General features: G+C 50.4%; 1 protein-coding gene across 2 annotated transcripts in view; it reads left to right on the forward strand.

Annotated features, from left to right (window-relative positions):
* The window catches only part of Rgs10 (regulator of G protein signaling 10), a 40,025-nt gene extending 21,147 nt beyond the window's left edge, over window positions 1–18,878 (forward strand). For both annotated transcript variants that reach the window (XM_041666794.1, XM_041666795.1), the window contains exons 4-5: window positions 7,605–7,748; window positions 18,563–18,878. In XM_041666794.1, coding sequence (XP_041522728.1) covers window positions 7,605–7,748; window positions 18,563–18,709 — 291 coding nt within the window. In that variant the 3' untranslated portion in view covers window positions 18,710–18,878. The remainder of the gene's footprint in view (window positions 1–7,604; window positions 7,749–18,562) is intronic.
* The last annotated feature ends 2,738 nt before the right edge of the window (window positions 18,879–21,616 follow it).

Below are 21,616 nucleotides of genomic sequence, written 5' to 3' on the forward strand. Positions count from 1 at the left end.
ACACCTTACAAAACCACAGAGATGGGGCTGGAGAGATGGTGCACCAGTTCAGAGCCCAGGCTAGTCTCCCAGAGGATCGGGGATTGGTTCCCAGCACCCACGCCAGCTGGCTCACAACCTCCTGTAACTCCAACACAAACATGTGCACAACCCCCATAATATACAGATAATTAAAAATGGAAATAAATCTTTTTTTGTTGTTGTTGTTTTTTTCGAGACAGGGTTTCTCTGTGGCTTTGGAGCCTGTCCTGGAACTAGCTCTTGTAGACCAGGCTGGTCTCGAACTCACAGAAATCCGCCTGCCTCTGCCTCCCGAGTGCTGGGATTAAAGGCGTGTGCCACCACCGCCCAGCATGGAAATAAATCTTTAAAGAGAACTCCAGAGAAAGCTCCAACAAGGCATTCATTTTTGGCTAAGCCTGAGTTCATTTGTTCATTCATTCATTCATTCACTCATTCATTCATTCATTCATTCATCCGTCAGCTCTTACACACTGAGCCTGTTTACTACGTGGCAAGTATGGAAAAGTACTTGACCTTGTATAGACCATATCGAGAATGGAGCGGGGAGGCAGAGTAAGGACTGGTTTCCAGGGTTCACAGCTCTGAGAGCTGTACCAGCCTTTGTGCCAGCATTTAAATATGACAGTCCCTTATATTTTAATAGTATTTCAAAGCTTACAGTTATGGGAGTCTATGGTATTATTATTATTATTTTGGTATATTTTAACACTATGGCTTGCTCTCGTAACTAGCTATATTTGGGTGTGATTTTTTAAAGTGTTTTGAAAGAGTTCTAAAATGTTTCTTAAAGGAGGTTCGTTCTCCATGAGCGAGTGGATTGCGTGAGAAGGGCAGCCTTGGCCTTCACCCTCAGCACCCTCTGGAACTCAGGGGCCATCTAGTTTGGGTACTGTCTTGTGGTGTGAAATTTTAATCCATTGAATCCATTGTCACTGCGGGAGTAGCAGGGTCCACGGTGAACCTCTGGAACTCAGTGTGATCTTGGCCGCTGTGCTCACTGCCCGCTGCCTCGGCTTCTCCCTTGGTGAGCCTCAGGGTGGACTTGGCGGGTAAGAGGCTGGGGCAGCCCAGCCAGTGCTCCTCTCTCCTCCCTTCCCCAGTTTCGTCCACTGGAGGCAGGACCTCGTGGTGGTGGTCTGTGTGACGCACCTATGGGACAGAGGGGAACACCAGGCGCTCATTCCCTTGAGGCAGGGTCCCTCAGGAACCTGGAGCTCATGGTCTCCAGCTAGGCTGGCTGGACTGCAAGGCCCAGCATCTTCCTGAGACAAGATCTTGCTCTGCTGCCCATGTTGACCTTGACCTTTCGGCCTCAAGTGACCCTCCTTCCTGCTGTTGCCTGCAACCCTGCTTGTCTGTTGATTTCTTTGTTTCCTGTAAGGGCCCCTTTACTCTTTGGCTTTTGGTCCTACATTTATTTATTTGTTTGTTTGTTTGTTTATTTGTTTATTTATTTATTTAGGGATTCCAACTTTATCTTTAGATGCTCCTTTTGGACTTTACCTGCTTTTTTTTTTTTTTCCCTACCATCAGAGGCCTCTCAGAGAGGCCTGCAAACCTGAGTGTTCATGAACTGGACACATCCGCACTCAGCTGGCTAGGAAGGCTTTGCTGGGGGTCTGTGTTTGGAACTCACCTTGACCCCTGTATTCATCTTGGCAACCCCTTCTTGCCTTCACTCCTCTGGAGCCTCCCTCAACCAATTTATTTATTTTTTTACTTTTGGAGCTGAGAGTTAAACCCCAAATCCCATCTTTAAAATGATCTTTATTAGATTTGTTGACTTTATTTCACATGTGATTGTTTTGCATCCACACATGCAATTGCACCGTGTGCCTCCCTGGTGCCTGTGGAGGTCAGAAGTGGGCAGCAGACTCCCCTGGAACTGGAGTTACAGGTAGTTATTAGCCTCCGTGTGGGTGGTGGGAATCGAACCTGGAAGAGCAGCAAGTGCTTTTCACTGCTGAGTCATCTCTCCAGCACCCCTCCCCCATTTAAAAAAGATTTATTTTTATTGTATGTGTATGAGTGTGTGTCTGCATTTATTGTATGTGTGTGACTGTGTGTCTGAATTTATTGTATGTGTATGAGTGTGTGTCTGCATTTATTGTATGTGTGTGACTGTGTGAATTTATTGTATGTGTATGAGTGTGTGCCTGCATTTATTGTATGTGTATGAGTGTGTGTCTGCATTTGTTGTATGTGTATGAGTGTGTGTCTGCATTTGTTGTATGTGTGTGACTGTGTGTCTGAATTTATTGTATGTGTATCAGTGTGTGTCTGCATTTATTGTATGTGTGTGACTGTGTGTCTGAATTTATTGTATGTGTATGAGTGTGTGTCTGCATTTGTTGTATGTGTATGAGTGTGTGTCTGCATGTATGTTTGTGCCCCGTGTGTTTCTCTGGTACTCATGGAAGCACAGGTTGTCACATCCCTGGACAAGGAGCTAAAATTTGTTATGAGCTTTCATGTAGGATTAAAATTTCTTTTTCTGTATACATATGAATTTGTGTCTGTGTGAGTATATGCTGTGTGTGTGTGTGTGTGTGTGTGTGTGTGTGTGTGTGATATGAATGAGGATGGACAGGTGCTTCAACACATGTGAAAAGCGAGGACAAGTTTTTGGGGAGTTATATACAAACACACTCCACTACCACTTGGGAAAGATTAGGGTCTCTTAACTGCTCAAGGTTGGGGTTAGGTACTGAGGGCACAGCCTCCTCTGACGACTCCCTTCAACTCTTTCTGGACATGTCTCTTCCACCCCTTCTCCAGGCTCTCATGGGTACCTCCTACTATAGTCCCCTCTGTGCCTGCGCCAATTGCTCTCCATCTCCTGAGCTAATTCTCCAAAAGTCTCCTGTGTCCACTCTGTGGGTCCTGGGACTCAAACCCAGGTCACCAGGCTTGGTGACAAGTGCCTTTACCTGCTGAGCTACCTCCCCAGTTCCCTCGCTGTGTTTGATGTCTCCGCTTCATTCTCTTTATGAAACACAAACACATACGAACAAAGTTCATACACGATTGTGTCTTGTTTTTATGTGTTCTCTCCTGGGTCCCCCTCTGGTGGAGGAGCAGGAGGGAGAGGAGTGGGCTCGTGGGAGAAGTGTTCTGGAGTCAAGCATGCAGCAGTGTGGGCCATATGAAGAGGTGTCACGGGGACTTGAAGTCCCACTGTCCTAGAGGAGAGACTAAAGCAGCACAGGCCAGGAGGTGACTTCCCTTCTCAGGGTGCCTCTGGATTACCTGCCCCTGTTGCCAGCAGTCGGGTGACTCATGCGGCAGCGGCTTGGGAGACTGTTGGGCTGCATGGTGGAGCATGTAGTTAGAGCCTCCAGGGCAGGACTCGAGTTTAGGGAGGGGCTAGAAGGGCACTGGACCTGGTAAAGGAGAAAGACAGGGTCTGAGGATCCTGAGAGAACCGGGCTCCTCTGGTGAGGGAGAAGGGTGAAGGAAGAAGGCAGGCAAGGTACACAGGACTGGAGCCAGAGAGGCATCCAGAGGTCCCTGGAAGGGCTTAGCGACTGGAAGCTGCACTATCCCCCCCCGGGCACTATGGTCGGAGGTGCAGGATTCAGCTGAGAAAGGTGGAAGAGTAGATGGGGGAGCCACCGGAGGATGCATCTTTCCGAGATGCATCTTGGAAATTGGGAGCGAGGAGGCTGTTTGCCACGGGGAAGTGATGTAAAAGCTTTTAAGGTGGCAGAACATCAGCGTGTGCCCTAAGTGGGCATGGGGGTGGGGAACGGACCACACTGCACCCTCCTAAGTGCTGGGCAGCCCATTACTTTGCTTTTCTGAGCAGATGGGTGTCTGGGTCTGTGAGCAAAGTGAATTCGCTTCTCTTGAACCTGTATTGGTCGGGAGCTGACTTCCTACCCAGGGCTGCTGTAAACCAGGCCTTATAGTACCTGAAGGCAAGGCCTTGGCTTGTGTCTGGAGGAGCTCACTTAGGTGCCAGAGACTGGCACATCTATTTCTTAGGACTGTGGTGTGGGCGATGGCTGGGCATGCCTGGTAGTGTCTTCACAGACCTAGAACTGACTCCATCAAGGGCGTCTGTTTGTCTTACAGCAGCTAGAACAGGGTTAACACGGCTCTGGAAAAAACCTACCAGAATAGCTCAAGTGACCAGTTCTCCTTTTCTGTTGAGTGTTCTCAGCCTGGACACCAGGCCTTCTTCCCGTGACCGGCCTGTGGTCAGCAGTCCCGGGGCTTCTCTTTTCGGTCGCACTTCCTATCCTCGCCCAGAGAGACTCCGCTGCTCACTCGTTCCGCTGCCCCCGCTGGGTCAGCACAGGGGCTCATCCTGTCCTCAGAGGCTGGGGAAGGGTTGGCTGAGGGCCAGGGTTTGGACATCTGCAGCCCTGGCACCTGCTTCCTCTCCCCTGGGCCACCTGCCCCCACATTAGCGTCTCAAGCTGCTCACTTGCGTGTCTCATTTTCAGAACCACTCAAGATAGCCTGCGTTCATGTGGGCCACGTGTGTGCATACACACATGACAGAGTGTTCGCGTCTATGTGGATGGATGTCTCGCGGGGGTGGGGAGGGCTGCACACAGGCATGCAGTTTGCTCGTCTGGCTGACCGAAATTCTACTTTCATGAAGTAACTAAAACAGGAAGTGGGTTTCCAAAAATGTTCCCTTCTGACAAAATGGCGGTGGTGGGAGAGGCTCATGGCTCTGTGGAGCCAGTGGGCCTTTGAGAGACATGAAGTTCCAAACTGCTGGCTGCTCTGGACCTCGTCATGGTCCCCAGGCCTATCCTAGGAACAGTCATATTTATCTTAAGAGGCTCCTATGTCTTTGGGCTTGACGTTAATTAATTGTTCCTGTAGTCAAGAAAGAACAGACGCAGGGCTTTGAGTGGTGACCCCACCTAGGCACTGTTCCTGTAACAGCAGGGGTCTAGTCAGGCCTCAGCCTCCTGGGGTCTTCTGCCTTCTAGTCTCTGCCATGAAACAAGCTCATTTTCTCTGCTGTCAAGCTCTATTAATTGAAACCTTCCCAGGATTTTCCTAAGACCAGAAGTTTTCAGAGCCCGTTTTTCCTTTAGCCAAGCTCTGCAAGCATCCTTAGAGGCTGAGGGCCCCTCTAGGAGAAAAGTGTTTTCTTAGGGCCTCTGACCTCATCATCTCCTGCACAAACCACAGCTGTGCTCACCATGCTAAAGGCATCTTCCCGTTGCCTCGCTCCATGGGGTCAGAAGGGGCCCAAGACCTGAGGTTGACACAGTAACTGTCTCTGCTACAGGGAGGCAGGTGCACACAAATCTTCCTTTTCAAGAAAGGGAGCCTCGAGGGAAGTTCTTGTGAGACTACTGAGTCCGTTGCCCTGCCCGAGGCACTTTGAGGACAGCGCTTAGTGTCAAGTTAGTGCCTTCCATCAGGGAAGGTCACAGCCTGTCATGGTTCTCAGTGGCTCCTGCCATGGGGTATGTCACAGCCCTGGCACCGTTCTCAGTGCAATGAGACTACACGTGAGTGAATATCTTGCTGGCACTGTCTCTGGGACACCTCCATGCTTTCCAGCAGGGCCGCACTAGGGACTTCTAGGCAGTGAGTGTCCGCTGCATTACTTACTCTTAGTGTTTGGTTACCTGAAGGGAAATACCCTCTTCTGGAAGACCGAGGAGCCATGCACCTGGAGAGCTCAGTGACTCTCATGGGACCTGAGTGGGCTTGAAGTTTGGAATTAGACAGTTCTGATATCACCTGTCCTGGCCCTGGTCCTCACCAGGACACCAGCATCAACAGGGAAAGAGACCAAGAGGTTAAGGGAAGGGAACCGGCCTAGTGTGTTTGCAGTACAGCAGGCACTGGACGTGAGACATGCACATGTGTGTGGTTGCACGGGACTTCGTCTGTCCTGGTGAAACACACATAATAAAAACTTCGTTTGAGTGTGGTCACAGTGCTGTGTAGAGACGCTGCCACTTGTGAGATCCAGATTCTCTCAACACACAACAGAAAATCCTCGTGACTGTCACACCTTTCTTACGGGGGGTCAGAGTCTGGTCCAGGTGTCTCCAGGTTCTCAGGAAGGAACTGAAATAAAGGTGCAGCGAGATTGTAAAGTAGCAAGGAAACTACTCAACAGAGAAGCCATAGTATAGCTCAGAAAGTACTATGCTCCATCAAGAGCTGCAGCAGAGACCGGATGTGGTGGCACACACCTTTAACCCTAGCCCCCGGGAGGCAGAGGCAGGCGGATCTCTGTGAGTTTGGTGCCAACCTGATCTACAGAGCGAGTTCCAGGACAGCCAGGAATACAGAGGAAGACTCTGTCTTTAAAAAAGAGAGAGCCAGGCAGTGGTGGCGCACGCCTTTAACCCCAGCACTCGGGAGGCAGAGGTAGGCAGATCTCTGTGAGTTCGAAGCCAGCCTGGTCTACAGAGTGAGTTCCAGGACAGCCAGGACTGTTACACAGAGAAACCCCATCTCAAAATACTCAAAAAAACAAAAACAAAAAAAAACCAAAAAAAAAAAACCAAAAAACCCAAACCAAACCAAACCAAAACAACGGGAGAGAGAGAGAAAGAGAGAGAGAGAGGTTGGGGGTCACATGAGTGAGAGCATCCTGGGGCCTTAGGTTATTGAATGGGATTACTGTGTTGGGTCTAGTGGAAGGGCTGGTTACTAAGGGCTATGCCTTGGATGGTTCTCTATTTTGATTGACATGTCTACGATACAACATTTACTGTGCTTATCCCTTCCCATAATGTATCTGATCTGAATCATAAGCACACTCTGTTGAACATAGTTATAAGATGATAGACAGAGGATTCTCCCTACGACTTCACATAGAGAATTCAGTTTGTTCTATTGCTCATCCACCCCAAACCAGTTCTGGACAGAATGGCCCCTACAATGCACTTGGTTGTGACTGGGGACATGAAGATGTTTGGTGGCTGTTTGTGTAGCCCAGCGCAGGTGGGGGTCCTAGGTCAGTAGGTCCCTAGGTGCATGGTTAGGATAGTGGTACCTGTGCATATAAGTACACGCAGGCTGCCCAGGCATTCTTTGGAAGAAGGATGTACGCACAGCCCAAACTGAGTGAAGGAGCAGGTGCTTGCCCTCTCCAGTTTCTTCCTCCTGCAATCCCCAAGCAGCTACTAATCTGTTTCTGGGGGTCTGCACATCCTAGGTTTTCCCATGAATGAGATTATGCAGCCTCTGTGTCTGCTTTCCTTCACGTAGCTCAGCCGTTCCAAGGTTCATTCAGGGCGGAACTCTGACTAGCGAGTGCTTCATTCCCCGTCGAGGCCGATTAAGGTTTCCATGAGCTCTGAGTTTGCGGTTCTCACGGGATGGTTCCAAGCCATGGTGGGGTCCCATGTTCAGTGTTTTTGAGTGATCAGTCTGGCAGTTTGGTTTCAGGAGATTGGCTGCATGTGTATTTAGTAGGTATGGGGTAGGCTGGGCTGCTGCTGTAGGCCCTCTCAGGGAGCTGGGCTCTGGAGGCGGCAATAGCTCCCAGCTGCAGCTCTTCCAGGGCTGGCTGGAGGGTGGAGCTGGCTTCAGGCCAGGAAAGGCTGTTCTGGTGGGTAACCGTCCAGCTCCTCTGTCTCCTCCAGATGCAGGAGAAGGCCAAGGAGATCTACATGACCTTCCTGTCCAACAAGGCTTCTTCACAAGTCAACGTGGAGGGGCAGTCTCGGCTCAGTGAAAAGATTCTGGAAGAACCACACCCTCTGATGTTCCAGAAGCTCCAGGACCAGGTAAAGTGACCTCCTTGCCCATGCCTTGCTCTGAAAAGCTATGTGTTCTCTCCAGGCCTGGGAGAATTCTTCAGGGAAATGCCACATTCCCTAGGAAGTACCTCATCCAGCTATGCAGGCCAAGGTTCCTGAGCCCTGATTGGTGAAGGTTGGGGAACCCTGGGTTGTGACTTTGGACCGTGTTGATTCCTGTGCTGTGCACAGTTTGAACCACTGGGGTTCTCAGCCTTTCCCACCCAGATGGGATGAGGAACCAGGTCTGTCTGAGGGACACAGGTTAAAGAAACGTGGAAGCCATTGAAGGGAGGGACAGTTAGGGAAGTCTTGAAAGAGCAGCGGGGAATCCGAAGCTGCTTTTGTACAAATGTCCAAATAACTCCCTTGCTGCTGGTGGCCCAGAGCTGGAATTGACCTCTTGGTCATAATGACAATGGGAAAATTTTGCAGTACATTCATTCCACTTAGAACCTGAAGAGGTAAGTTTAAAAATGGACATGTTAAAGAGGCAAACCGTAAGTTTTCTGGCAGGATTTCTTATGAGGAATATTCAGTAAATGTCACTAGACAAAAGGGATGCGACCTGAATTCAGAGCTGGATTTATAAATGTATGTGCACACATGTCTGCACTCTGCTGGGAAATGTGATATTCACACTGGGTCAGGGGTGTGCTTCTGCCAGAAAGGCAGATCGAGGTTGAGGGACCCATGCTGAAGAAGTTACATGGAACAGCTGTTGAAGGTAGAGAGAGAAGAGTCCAGAAACCGCCACGAGGATTCGAAGATTCAGGGAACCTGCAACTGTTCTTGTATAAATACACAAGCACCTTCCTCGCTGCCTGTCCGGAGGAGGCCACTCACATAGAGGCCCCCCAACATGAACAAACCAGTCACATGAAGGGTCAGTCAAACTGATGGTGGGTCCCACTCCCAGGGTTAGCTGTTCAGAAGCTATAGACCACCTCCCCATGTCCCCAGGGGAAGCTGTTTTGCAGCTCTGAGGCTACACACCGTGGAGACTTCTCTCTGTGTGGGATGAGCTTTTGCTTTTCGAGAGGGACTTTTTGATCACCTGGTACATAATGCCTAGAGCAGTGGTTCTCAGCCTGTGGGTCATGACCCCTTTGAGGGGCGTCACATATCCTGTGTATCAGATATTTACATTATGATTCACGATACCAGCAAAATTACAGTTATGAAGTAGCAACGAAATAAATTTGTGGTTGGGGGTCACCACAACATGAGGAACTGGATTAAAGGGCCGCAGCGTTAGGAAGGCTGAGAACCACTGGCCTAGAGGATGTCCCAGCGTCCAGGAGGCTTCATCTTTGCTCATCGTCTGATAGAAAAGAAAACACCCGGCAGAAACCCAAGCAGAAGTGCTTTGAGAACAGTTTCCACCTGACACAGTGGCAAGCGTAGATTCCACGCAAATTCCGAACCGGATTTGGGTGTTGAAGGATCTCTGCCTGGGTCTCTGGAGAGGCTGATTAAGGCCGGAATGGGCATAGATCTGGGAGAGAGAGGAAGACGGGGAAAGGCAGTTTTTGTGACTGTAGCCGCATGGGCACACCTGCCTGTCCTGGCCCTCAGGATCTTCTAAAAGGCTCTGCCGGGTGCTTTAAAGTGCATCCGGTGTTGAGAGCTTGGCCAGCCACTAGATTCTGGATTATCTGCAGCAACAGTGCCCACTCCCGCTGAGCCGCCCCGAGAGCTGTTGTCTCACTTGGCATGGACTCCCATCCGTTCTCCTCGCTTTGTTGACAACAGACACGAGGCTCAAGGAGTTGTAGTGGCTCATTAGTTGAAGTCACTCAGATAGCAAAAGTTTCTAGAAGCTGATATTCCATCCTCCTGCCTTCCAAAACCATGGCTACTCTGCATCCCTCATAGCCGCCACTGTCTTCCAGTTCAAGGGCAATTTCTCTCTGCTTGGCAGAGGCCCAGGATACCCTCAGGACAGAGGGAGTGCAGAGATCATGAGAACACAGGCAGTTGCTTTGTGGGTGCTCCAGAGGCCAAGGTGGGAACGAGAGGAGAGAGGTCGGTGAGATTCTACACAGTGGCCTGCACGTGGTGCCAAAGAAATAGAGCCAGCTGCTGGGACCTGCACCCAGCCCAGGCAAGTGTCTGCTGGGGTCCATGGCTGGTGCAGAAAGGAGACATGACAGAAAGGGTGGGTTTTTTTTCTTTCTTGAATGACAGCATAGTTGTTATTCTGAGACATAGTTTGGCCTCAAACTTCATTTCTCTGCCACACAAATGCCGGGGTCAGAGGTGTGTGTCTCCACACCTGGCTAAATGACAAAACTTTTAAAAATACTTTTTTTTATCTACCTGATAGTAAAAGGCACCTGGGAACTGAAATCTACTGAAGGCCCCCCCGCCCCCGCCACCACCATGATTTCACCCAGAGATAGCCACGAAGCAACATTCCATCTGAGATGCCCATCTTTCGTGTTCTATAAATAACACGTGCTACCACATTCGTTACCAGTGCGGTTCAAAGTCTGACTGTAAAGGAAGTGCTTTTATATCCTGTTGTGAGGCAGAGAGAGAGAGAGAGAGAGAGACAGAGAGAGAGAGAGAGAGAGAGAGAGAGACAGAGAGAGACAGAGAGAGAGAGAGAGAGAGAGAGAGAGAGAGAGAGAGAGAGAGGCTAACAGTTCTAAGGTGTAGGCGGGTGGCTGGGAGAAAGTCATAGCCATCCCATCCCTCAGTTTCTGGAGTCTGGTTGCAGGAACCTTCCTGATACCCACACCCCGTGCCCAAGTTCTCCCTATCAAGCAGGGTTAGATGGTGTGCAAGCTAAACACATCTTCCCACATGTTTTAAATCCGGTCCGACGTGGTACCGTGTCTGTAGTCACCTTCTGTTCCTTAGGGAATCGTGCTGGGAGAGGAGCACTCGGCACACATTCAGCTGCTGTTCTCCCATGATGCCCAGCACTGCCTCCTTGTGCAGCATTTGCTGATTTCCTGGAGGTGGGGAGTGCTGGTGGCACCCGCTGGGAGCCTCTGTCAGGGGCCTAGACACAAAGGGTCTCAGCATCACCTGCACTCCCACAAAGCTCCTCTGAGGACCTTGATGTCTTAAATGAGGGATGTTAAGTTAGAGGGAAGTGTGATGGAGACCCCAAGATTTTCAAATGTTTCTATTTATTTATTATTTGTTTGTTTGTTTGTTTGTTTTTGGTGTGTGTACACTTGTGTATGTGTTGCAGGGAGAGGCCAGAGTGTCTTCAACTGATTCCCACCTTATTTTTTTGAAAGAGTCTTTTTCCTTGGCATGGAGTTCACAGATTAGACTAGACTGGCCAGCCAGGGATAACCTGTCTTTGCTTTTCCAGTACTGGGATTACAGATGCGTGTCACCCTGCCCAAGTTTTAGGTGGGTTCTGGGAGATGGAATGCTTGTGTGCCCAGCACTTGGTTAACTGAGCCATCCCTGGTTCTAAGTTCAAGGTCTCAGCCTCAGCCACAGCTTTGGCTTCACCATGACCACCGTGTGGCTAAGGCGAGCCTACCTGAACAGGCAGCCAACTTTTGCTTTCAGCCACTGTTACCAGAAAAGCTCCAGGTGGTCAACCACTCACTACGTGTCCTCGTTCCGCGGCTCTCGGGGAGGATGGTGGTGCCGCGTGATTTTCGTGGGAGCTAAAAGCTCAGCAAACCATCTCAAGCTCAGATTAGATGGCCCTGCATCCCTACACCCTTACGAGAGCCTCTTAGATCCTTTACCCAGTACCTGCTAACCTACGCCCAGGGAGCAGGCAGGCAATGATATTAAACATTAACCACCGCACAGTGCTGCGGGGCCAGAACACATGGGGCCCATGTTTCCACACACTGCGGTATGGGCGGGCTTCTCTGTACTACAGGATGGTAACTTGACTGGTGAGCTAATGATGCTCACAAGACACCAAGCAGAAGCAAGCCACGGTCAGTCTATTGCATGAAGAGTGCACTGTGCACATCAGTGAGCATCTTAGTGGAGGTGAGAGAAGTGAAGGCTTAGCTCTTAATCTGAGAAAATCCCCTTTGGGATAAGGGGAGAGATGACTTCCGATTTAATTTATAAGTTTGGCTCATCTGTAAGCCCAGTGGTGGCTGATCAGGAGAGGTGGAGGTTGTCCTGTGTGAAGCGGGAAGGAAGGCCACTTGGCTTCTTCCGTGACTGTGCTAAGAGCTATTTGTGATGCAAAGAAACCAGCTCCTGTCCATCCCCAAGGACCAAGATAAATGCTGAGAAGGAAACTCAACAGCCAAGAAATGGGCTTCAGGTGTCTCCTGGGGGTCTCTTGGTCCCTGGAGAGGCCAGAGTCCTGCAGGGCAGCAAATGATCCTGGGGCTGTGGGTTATTGGGGGGATTCTGAAATTTGTTTTTTTTTTTTTTCTTTTAATCAGGTAGGTTGGTTGCACTAAGACAGTTCGATCTTGAAGGCTGGTCTGCTTGGCCCTGATGCCCAGCCCTGGCTATCCTGCCCGTCCTTTCTGGACTAGAGAGTGTAGATGGTCCACTGTGGCCTTAGCTTCATAACCATGGACCAATTATTGGTCCTTGGCCTGGTGCCAGCCCTCCTCCCCATCCCTGTCTCAGGTCTTCACTTCCTGGATGCTGGACTCAGTCATGGTCATGACCACTACGTGGTAGATTGGCTCTTGGCGTGATTCCCATCCTGTCTCAGAGCGCACACAGGTTCTGTGTCTTAGTGTGGCTTCTGTGTCCCCACGTGTAAAATGGAGACTGTAGGCTAACGTGCTTCTTTTCCAGAAGGAACTTTGTACTGCTCCTTCCAACAGACCTGCGTGCAGCCAGAATGCCCTCATCCCTCGGTAGTGCCACTGTCTAGTCAAGGTCAAACACAGCAACACGGCCTCCTCAGTGTACCAGGTTCCTAGTCACAGCCTTGGCCGAGGAAGGAACCAAGTCTGGGCTCTCTGCTTCCCATCCTCTTCCTCCACGTTATTAGACAAGGGTAGACTGGTGATATGAAGGGCCTCCGGGCCTCCCGGGGTTCACCCCAGCTCCCCTGTTTCTGCACACAGGACCTTGGTCTGAGCTCCCCTGCACCACCATCACCCCTCCTTCTGGGCCGTGGTTGGCAATCAGAGCCAGGATGTACGCCATCTCTGTACGGGTACTGTTGACATTCGCTCCCAAAAATCAGACCCAGCCCAGAAATGAGCAGTTTCCAGGGTGGCCATGGATTTCTGTTCCAGTGGAGAGCAAAGGGGTTGCACACCCGTGTGGTCAGGTGTCTTCAGCAGGGTGGGACATGGAGGACTTTCAGACTGACCTTACAACTTTAAGATAAGAGACCCGTGTCACGGCAGAAGTGCCATGAATTGTCACTGAACTTCGAATTTGAGCTTCACAGACTCCGGGAAAGGCTGGGTAGCCCACACTGAGACAGTATATTTTGCCCCATGCAGAGGGTCTTTCTGAGTTGATTTCTGATCTTCTTGGGGTCCTGATCCCACCCTTGGCACATTTACATGCCTGTGAACTAGAAGTGATATCTAGATCAACAAAACCTTTCTAGTGGCCCAATCATGCTTAGGGGACAAGGTCTGCCCTCTTCGGCTTGGTACTAGCCTGCTGTCTGCCAGCCACCTTCAGACCTCCTGGGTGCACCCGTTCCTTCCTTAGAAGAAGAAGACAGACTTCCATCTCACAGGGTGGGCATATCAGTTCTGTAGGTACAAGGAGAGAGGGAGAGAGGGAGAGGGAGGGAGGAAGGGAGAAAGGGAGGGAGGAAGGGAGAGGGGAAGGGATGAAGGGGAGGGAGGGAAGGAGGGAGAATGCTCAGCAAAATCCCATTAGCAAACTTCATGTTACATTGAAAGATTTTGTTTTTTCCTCCTTATGCGGGTTGAAGTGACCTGGAAGTGGGGTAGGTATTTCTTTTAGCCCTTCTCATGCACTTGATTTTGAGGTGATCAAATATTTATCAGGTCAAAATACAGTGGATGGAGGCAGCAGATTAACCTGGAACCACTGCTCGGAGGCTGAGAGCTTCTGGCAGGTTCCTCCCCTAGAACAGCATGTTGGGAACTACAAGTGTGGTTTTGGTTTTGTTTTTTTTTTCCTCCTTGAAACTCCATCCGGGACTTGAGGAGGCATGGTGGGCATCTGGGTAATACAGGGATGCTGCGCTGGAAGGCAAGGGGCAAGGCACAGTTGTGCAGGCGCAGGACGTAGCAGGGAATCCCAGGCAACGGGGGGGGGGGGGCTAAACAGTTTATAGCGCAGGTGTGCAGATGTGGGGCCTGAAGACCAGAAAGCCTTGCTAAGCCACATCTGTCTCGAAAAAAAAAAAAATCCCCGCAGCAGCCCAGCTGCCTACTCACAGTTTCTGCCTTGCCCACTGGTGACAAATCACTCCTGGGCTGTGCTCGGAGACCACTTCCGCCTCTTCCTTCCCCTGTCTGAGTTGTCTAGAATTCTGACCACATTGTTTAGGTCCGGGTCAGCTGTGCCGGTGGGGTCAGCTTTGCTTGTCAGAGCTCCGGCTTCATAGAACCAACGAGGGTTCTGGGGCCCAGCTAGTCTCTGCTGGGGATGAAGCTCCTTGGCCGTGAACTGCTGTCTTCAGGCGTGGTAGCCGTTTCCTAGTGTCGTACTAATTGCCGATCTCATGACACTAGGAGCCTGGAACCATCTGTGGGCAGGGTCTGGGCTCCTGATGAAGGCTCTAGAAGAAGGAACTTGCCTTCCCCTTCCAGCTTCTGGTCAGTTCCTTGTCTTCCTTGGAGTCTGTAGACTGTGGCCCTGTCACCTCTGCCTGTCACTCTCATCAGATGGCTTCCTCCTTTCCTTCTACACCTGTCCGATGTCCCGTGCTGGAATCCTCCCTTACAGCCCTCCAGGATGTGACTGTGTCTGGAGACAGGGTAATTACGTTAAATCAGGTCACACCTGTGGGCCCTGATCCGAAGTGACAAGTGTTTGGTTGTTTTAAGGGGTTATGCTTATGTGCGTGACAACATGTGTGTGGAGGTCAGAGGACAACTTTGAGGAGCTGGTTCTCTCCTCCCACGTTGATGTGAATTATGGAAATCAAACTCAGGTTCCCAGGCCCTCTGGGCAAGCCCACTCACCCGCTGAGCCATCTTGCTGGCCCCTGATGGGTGTTCTCTTAGGGCATACATGGGGGATAGCCATGAGACACACAGAGAGGAGCCCTGGAAGAAGTCAGCCTGCTGGTAGCTTGACCTCAGATTCTGGCCTCTGGAACGCTGAGGGAAAGTTGTCCATGGTTCTGTTTTGCCAGACAGAGCTGAGCAGCCCTCATCATCCTGCCAAGCCCTAGCCCTAAGTCCTGTTTCCTCCTCTGTGAGACCACAGTCCCCAGGGCATTGTCATGGTTTCGGGGGAAAGCGCTCTGTCGGATGACTGGAGTCTGTGGCCCTAGATCTCTCAGCCATGTTGGTCCTCACTTGACGGTCTGCTGAACACACAGGAAACATGCTAGGCTCCGACACGGCCATTTGTCCTGCGATAGCCAGTGAAGGATTTGGAGTCAACTTCCTCCTGTTCTCTGTCACCCTGCTGCATCTCACAAATGAGGGGCTCCATTGTGGAAACTCTTGGGGCCCAACACTCTCATGCCCATGCCAGGGGGCCGTTGTCAGTTGCAGCGGGAAGCTGGCCCCTGGACTCCCTGCAGAACCACAGAGCTGTGAACATCCAGGAAGATGAAGTCTTCCTGGGCCTGCTGCCCACAGCTGCTTCCTAGTTCCCCCAGCACCCAGAGGTGATGAAAGCCAGACATCTGGAAACCACAGCCTAAGGACTTCGGGTTTGACTGGGCATTTCACACCTGCCCACTGCAGAGAATGGCCCTGTGCTCTTGTTAAATCATTTGTGGCAGGGCCGGCAAGATGACTCAGCAGGAGAGAGCATTCGTCCACACATCTAAGTTTGCTACTTGGATTCTATGGTAGAAGAAGAGAACCAACCCCTAAAAGCTGCCCACTGAGTCCTCTGACTTACGTACGTGTGCGCCGTGCTCACATTCCTCCTGCCCCCAACCCACAATAATAAAATAAATCCCCACAAAAAGATTTATCTTATTATTTAATATCTATGTATATTTTGCCTGCTTATATGTCTAGGCACCACATGCATGCCCGGTGTCCTGGTGTCCTGAGAAGTCAGAAAAGGGCATCAGATCCCCTGGGACTGGAGTTACAGGTGGTAATTCCATTGTGAGTTACCATGTGGGTACTGGGAATCGAACGTGGGTCCTCTGCAAGAGCAACAAGTGTTCTTAATTGCTAAGCTGCCTCTCCCAGAGCCGAGTGAGCAGAGGAATGCGGAGTCTCTGGGGCTGTTGGGTACTATCCCCAAATGAAGCAGCCTTCCGGATTCGGCCTCTCACCTCGGCACACCCTGGGTGCCTCTAACACACCCCCTTCTCTTCTCTCTGAAGTGTGAGCTTCAGAGTCGCAGATGGCAAACAGGATACTCCGCTCCCAGCCACAGAGACTTCAGAGGAGAGGCCCTACCCCTGCTACTGGTGCTGCCTGGGTTTGCTGGGGACCTGGGGGAAGTGACAGGGGTATAGGACTGCATGCCCGGAAAGGCCTTCACAGAACTGGCTCCCTCAGGCACACTCAGAGCCAGGCGGGCACCTGTTAGACCCCCTGGGAATCCATGTACCTGAAGGGCAGAATGGTACCCAGTGGTGGAGGGCATTGATACCTGCTTAGCACGTTTGTGGGAAACCTAGAGAGGAGAATGAAGTTTCTTATCCTCTGCCTCCTCCCTTTGCTGTTGATTATTGTCTTGATTTCTGGGGTGTTATATTTTCATAAAAAGTGATGTATCCAAACCTTAGCTAGTTATGCTCTCTTCAAAATTACAAAATTGGCACAAAATAGATAAACTGCAGAGCTTGGTAGGAATGGAATGGCTCAGGGGAATGATGGGCACAGGGTGGACACTATGAGCAGCGCAATGTGCCCAGTGTTTCCTGGGTGTGGTCTCTGCAAAATGGGTGATTTGGTTCTCACTCAGCCCTGCTGAGAACATGAAGGTGAAAGACAAAACGTTACCATCCCTTCCCTGGGCACTTCCCGCCTTCCAGGCAGATATCCCGAGGCCTCAGCCCCTGCGTGTGTTGGGAGAAGGCAGGTTTAAAAGACATCAGGATTTTACCACCCACTTGGCAACCCTGCCTGGTAGTGAGCGGCATTCTGGAACTTCCTATTCAGTCAAGTCTGAGCTGCTATACAGGAAAGCACCTTGGTGTGCCTTATGGCTCTTTAATCTCAAGGTAAGACACACACACACACACACACACACACACACACACACACACACACAGAGAGAGAGAGAGAGAGAGAGAGAGAGAGAGAGAGAGAGAGAGTCACAGAGCCAGCTTCCTCTCTCTCTCTCTCTCTCTCTCTCTCACACACACACACACACACACACACACACACACACAGAGGGAGAGGGGGCGGGAGAGAGAGAGAGAGTTGTCTTGAAAAGATGAGTCTATACCAGCAGAAAAATGCGTCCTTCCTTCCTTTCCCTCTCATGTTACAGGGCGAGGGGAGGTGAGCAGGATTGGGTCCAGGGAGTGTGGCCCACAGACAGGGGCTTCTATGTGGGGCCTCCGCACAGCGCATGTGTGGTGCCTGCAGGCGCCTCTCCGTCTAGTCCCAAGACTCAGCCCCACCGTACCTCAGAACCCCTGCGTTCCAGAGACCACAGCCTGCCTGGTTGACAGGGGTCTGCTCTGCTGCGGGCTTCTGTGTTCTCTGCAACTGAGAGCTGGTCCTGCAGCCTCTCCTCATGCAGACTGTGTGAGCAGCTCCTCCCCTCCATGAGACATGCTCCCTTTGTCTTGGCATGGCAATAGGTTTGAGGTCTCCAACACCAAACCTTCTGGGTCCTAATATGAGGCTTCAAAAAGAGTTTTTGTTTTCCAGACAAGTCTCATGTAGCTCAGGCTGAATTCCACTCACTATGTAGCCGTGGCTGAGTTTGAACTCCTGAGTGGTGGCGTGTGCCACCATACATGGCCAGTGAAGATTCTTAAAGGGCCATTTGAGGCAAAGGCGTGACTCAGGCGGTGTGCATCTGTACTTCCATGGAAAATAAAGATGTATTTGTGCATGTGATTCTCTGGAGCCCATTGAGACTGTTACGTGATGACCAGAGGTGTCCAGGGTGTTTGCCTTGTCCAGCACAGCCCTACCCTAGAGTTCTTGTTATTATTATCAGTGTGTGTATGTGTAATGTGTGTGTCAGTGTGGGCATGTGCATGCCATCAGCATGTGTGTGGAGGTCGGAGGACAACTTTTGGAAGTCAGTTCTCTCTCCACTGTGGGTCTTGGGGATGGAAGTCAGGTCATCAGACTTGCATGGCAAGTACTTTTACTTACTGAGGGATTTCACAGGGCCTGTACTAGCATGTGTTGTGTGTGTGTGCGTTTGTGTGTGTGTCTGTGTGTGTATCTATGTGTATATTGTGTGTATGTGTCTGTGTGTATATGTGTGTGTCTGTGTCTCTGTGTATGTATGTGCATGTGTGTATGCATCTGTGTGTATATGTGTGTGTCTCTGTGTGTATATGTGTGTGTGTATATCTGTGTGTATATGAGTATCTGTGTGTGTATATGCATGTGTGTATGTGTCTGTGTGTGTCTGTGTGTGTGTATGTCTGTGTGTATGTGTGTGTGTGTATGTCTGTGCTCACACGCATGCTTGAGGGTGTTACTCTTTGGCCTGAGGTAGGTGTCTGACACGGTGATTCCTGGTCTGAGTTTGTGGTGGCCCTCAGACTCTTTCTCTTTCCTCTTTAGATCTTCAATCTCATGAAGTATGACAGCTACAGCCGCTTCTTGAAGTCTGACTTGTTTTTGAAACACAAGAGGACGGAGGAAGAGGAAGAAGATCCTCCCGATGCTCAAACCGCAGCTAAACGAGCTTCCAGAATTTACAACACATGAGCCCCCGAGAGCCAGAGGAGCAGAGGGATGGACTCTTGGAACTGTGCAGGGTTGTCATCGCTTGTCGTGTTTGAGGACTGAAGTGTGCCAGACCTTCCCGTAGGATATGTGTATTTTATTACATATTTGACCAGTAACTTTTGCATGATGACTAATCTTCCATTAAAAACAAAGTAGCTTTGAAGTTTCAGTTCACAAAACAAACGAGATTCCGCCAACACTGGACACTCAGAGCATTTTAATCCTAATTAAATTTCCTGTGAGGCCACAGGTGAAGCCTTTCACTACTTCCGCTTTGTGAGCCTTCGTCCCGCTTCTCTGGCCTGGGTTGTGTGTCTCCATAGACTCTGTTGGCAAACGCAGGAGTGGTGGGCATTGCTTGCTGATTGCTTTGGGGTTAAATAGTTCTTGAGAGAAGTTCAGAGATGTCTAAAGCAAATCTCCGACAGCTGCTAAGGATTGATTGACAGGAGTTGAGAGATAGCATTGGCAAAGGGCCGTTATTTTCTCATATGGGGTCCCTTGATTTCACACAACACACATTTAAAGTTCATTTTCACAGAAACACTGTCTCAGCCAAGGGAAAAAACAAAAGAGAAATTGTTCAGAGGTGATGGCTGCTTGTGGTGGTCTCCAGTGGGACCCCAGCCCAAGATGTGCTGACCTGGGGTTGATGGGATGTTCCCCCTTTCCCTTTGACTACCTAGAGGCAGATCAACCCTGTACCTTCTTCTCAAAATGCCTTTCTGCATTTGTGAACTCTGGCTTCACATTCCAATGAGGGGAAAGAAGTGCTGTCTGCATGTGTTCAAGTCCAAGGCCAGCCTGGTCTACATATGAAGTCTGCTGCAGCTGGGTGGAGAGGCTGGGAATGACCAGGTACCCCTCTTTTACAGTGGAGCCCAGCAGGGCCCCAGATCAGACTCAGCTTCCTTCAGCTAGTGTCCACACCTCTTTCAGGGCTCAACACCGTTGCTAGACTGTCTCCAGCATGCTTGCTAGCTCTCATTGGTACCCACAATGAGCCTCTGCTGCTATGGGCCTTCCGGAATCAGGCTTTATTGTTTTCAAAACCCCCTGCCATTGAGGTGACTGTGCAACTTACCACTTAAACAAGGACACTTGAGAGACAATGTGAGGTACATTTTAAAATATGATGGGCAGGCATGTTGTAATCCCAGCTCTTGGGAGGCAGAGGTGGGTCCATCTCAGTGAGTTCAAGGTCAGCCTGGTCAACATATAAAGTTCAGGCCAGCCAGGGATACATAATGAGAATTTGTCTCATGAGATAGTCAAGAGCTGGAGAGGTGGTTCAGTGGTTAAGAGCCCTTGCAGCTCTCCCAAAACACCTGGGGTCAGTTCCTAACATCTGCATGGTAGCCTACAACTATTTGTAACTCCAGTTGCAAGGGATCCAGTGCCCTCTTCTGGCCTCTGTGGGAACTGCAAGCGCATGGTGCACATATATCCATGCAGGCAAAACACTCATACACATAAAATAAAAGCAAATCTTAAATAAAATAAAAATATTCAAAAAATACAAACCCAAAAAGAATTATAGTGTCCTGACATCTCTGATAAAGCATGAACACGGATTCCCTGATGATGACCTTCTGATGACCTTGCCCTATCTGGACTCCCTAGTCTGCTGGCTGCTTCCTGTCCTTTCCTCCTGGTCTTGGAGAAGGAGTGGCCTTTGGGGAACGATTCCCTGCTGAAGAAAGAGCAACCACTGAGTATCTGCTGACAACTACGAACCCAGGGCATTGCACACCCCTCAGGCACATGTCTCCAATGTGTCTTCTCTGCCATGACAATGAGAATGACCCTAAGCTTCCTTTTACCAAAGCCACATGGTCACTGAGCAGAGTGGATCAGCACATTCTAAAGAGTAAAGGTTAACAATGCAGGTCTTCCAGTCCACCTTTGCTTGGTTGGCCAGAGGGATGGGGAGATCAAGGGTATGCAGGTATCGGAGTATGCAGGGATCAGGGCTATGCAGGGGATCATGGGTATGCAGGGGATCAGGGCTATGCAGGGGATCAGGGTATGCAGGGATCAGGGCTATACAAGGATGGGGGGGATGCAGGGATTGGAGTATGCAGGAGTCAGGGGTATGCAGGGGATCAGAGACATGCAGGGGATCAGGGCTATGCAGGGATCAGGGTTATGCAGGGGATCAGGGTTATGCAGGGATCAGGGCTATGCAGGGGATCAGGGCTATGCAGGGATCAGGGTTATGCAGGGGATCAGGGGACCCTCTATATCACTGTGGACGCAAGGGGCCAGGCTAGCAACTCTCAGAAAACCCACCAAGGGCAGAGACCAGAGTGGCTGGAGGCCTCCCTCCGACTTTTCCTCTTACACCACTGGGTTCAGAGGCTGTGTCAGAAGGAACTAAATGGAATAAAGGGACAAACCAAGAGTCCATAAACTGTCCATATGAGGAAAAGTGCCCTCTCTTGTTCCCTCTCTCTTTATTTCTTAACCACCAGAATCTTAGGTACTTATAGAATCTGGTACCTAGAGAAGCAGTTGCAATGAGATTAAAATGTAGGGCCCCAAATAAATGCTTCTATCCAGCCCCTCACTTTTTTCCTTGTGTCTGTCTGTCCAGTCCATACACCTACCAACCCACTTGTCCATCATCCTTGCATCCATCAAGCATCCACCCACCCACCCATCACCCCTCCTCCCCCTCCATCTATCCAGCATCCATCAAGCATCCACCCACCCACCCATCACCCCTCCTCCTCCTCCATCCATCCAGCATCCATCTACTTACCCGCCCATCACCCACCCTCCATCCATCCTTCCAGCATCCATCTACTCGTGGTCCATTCATTCACCCCCGGATTAGTATCTAAGCTAATTCTGCCGTGTTCTGAGAATTACTAGACACCAGGA

Source organism: Microtus oregoni, unplaced genomic scaffold (assembly GCF_018167655.1).
Source record: "Microtus oregoni isolate MIOR12 unplaced genomic scaffold, Mior012 000016F_ref0000370, whole genome shotgun sequence".
NCBI classification, from domain to species: Eukaryota; Metazoa; Chordata; class Mammalia; order Rodentia; family Cricetidae; genus Microtus; species Microtus oregoni.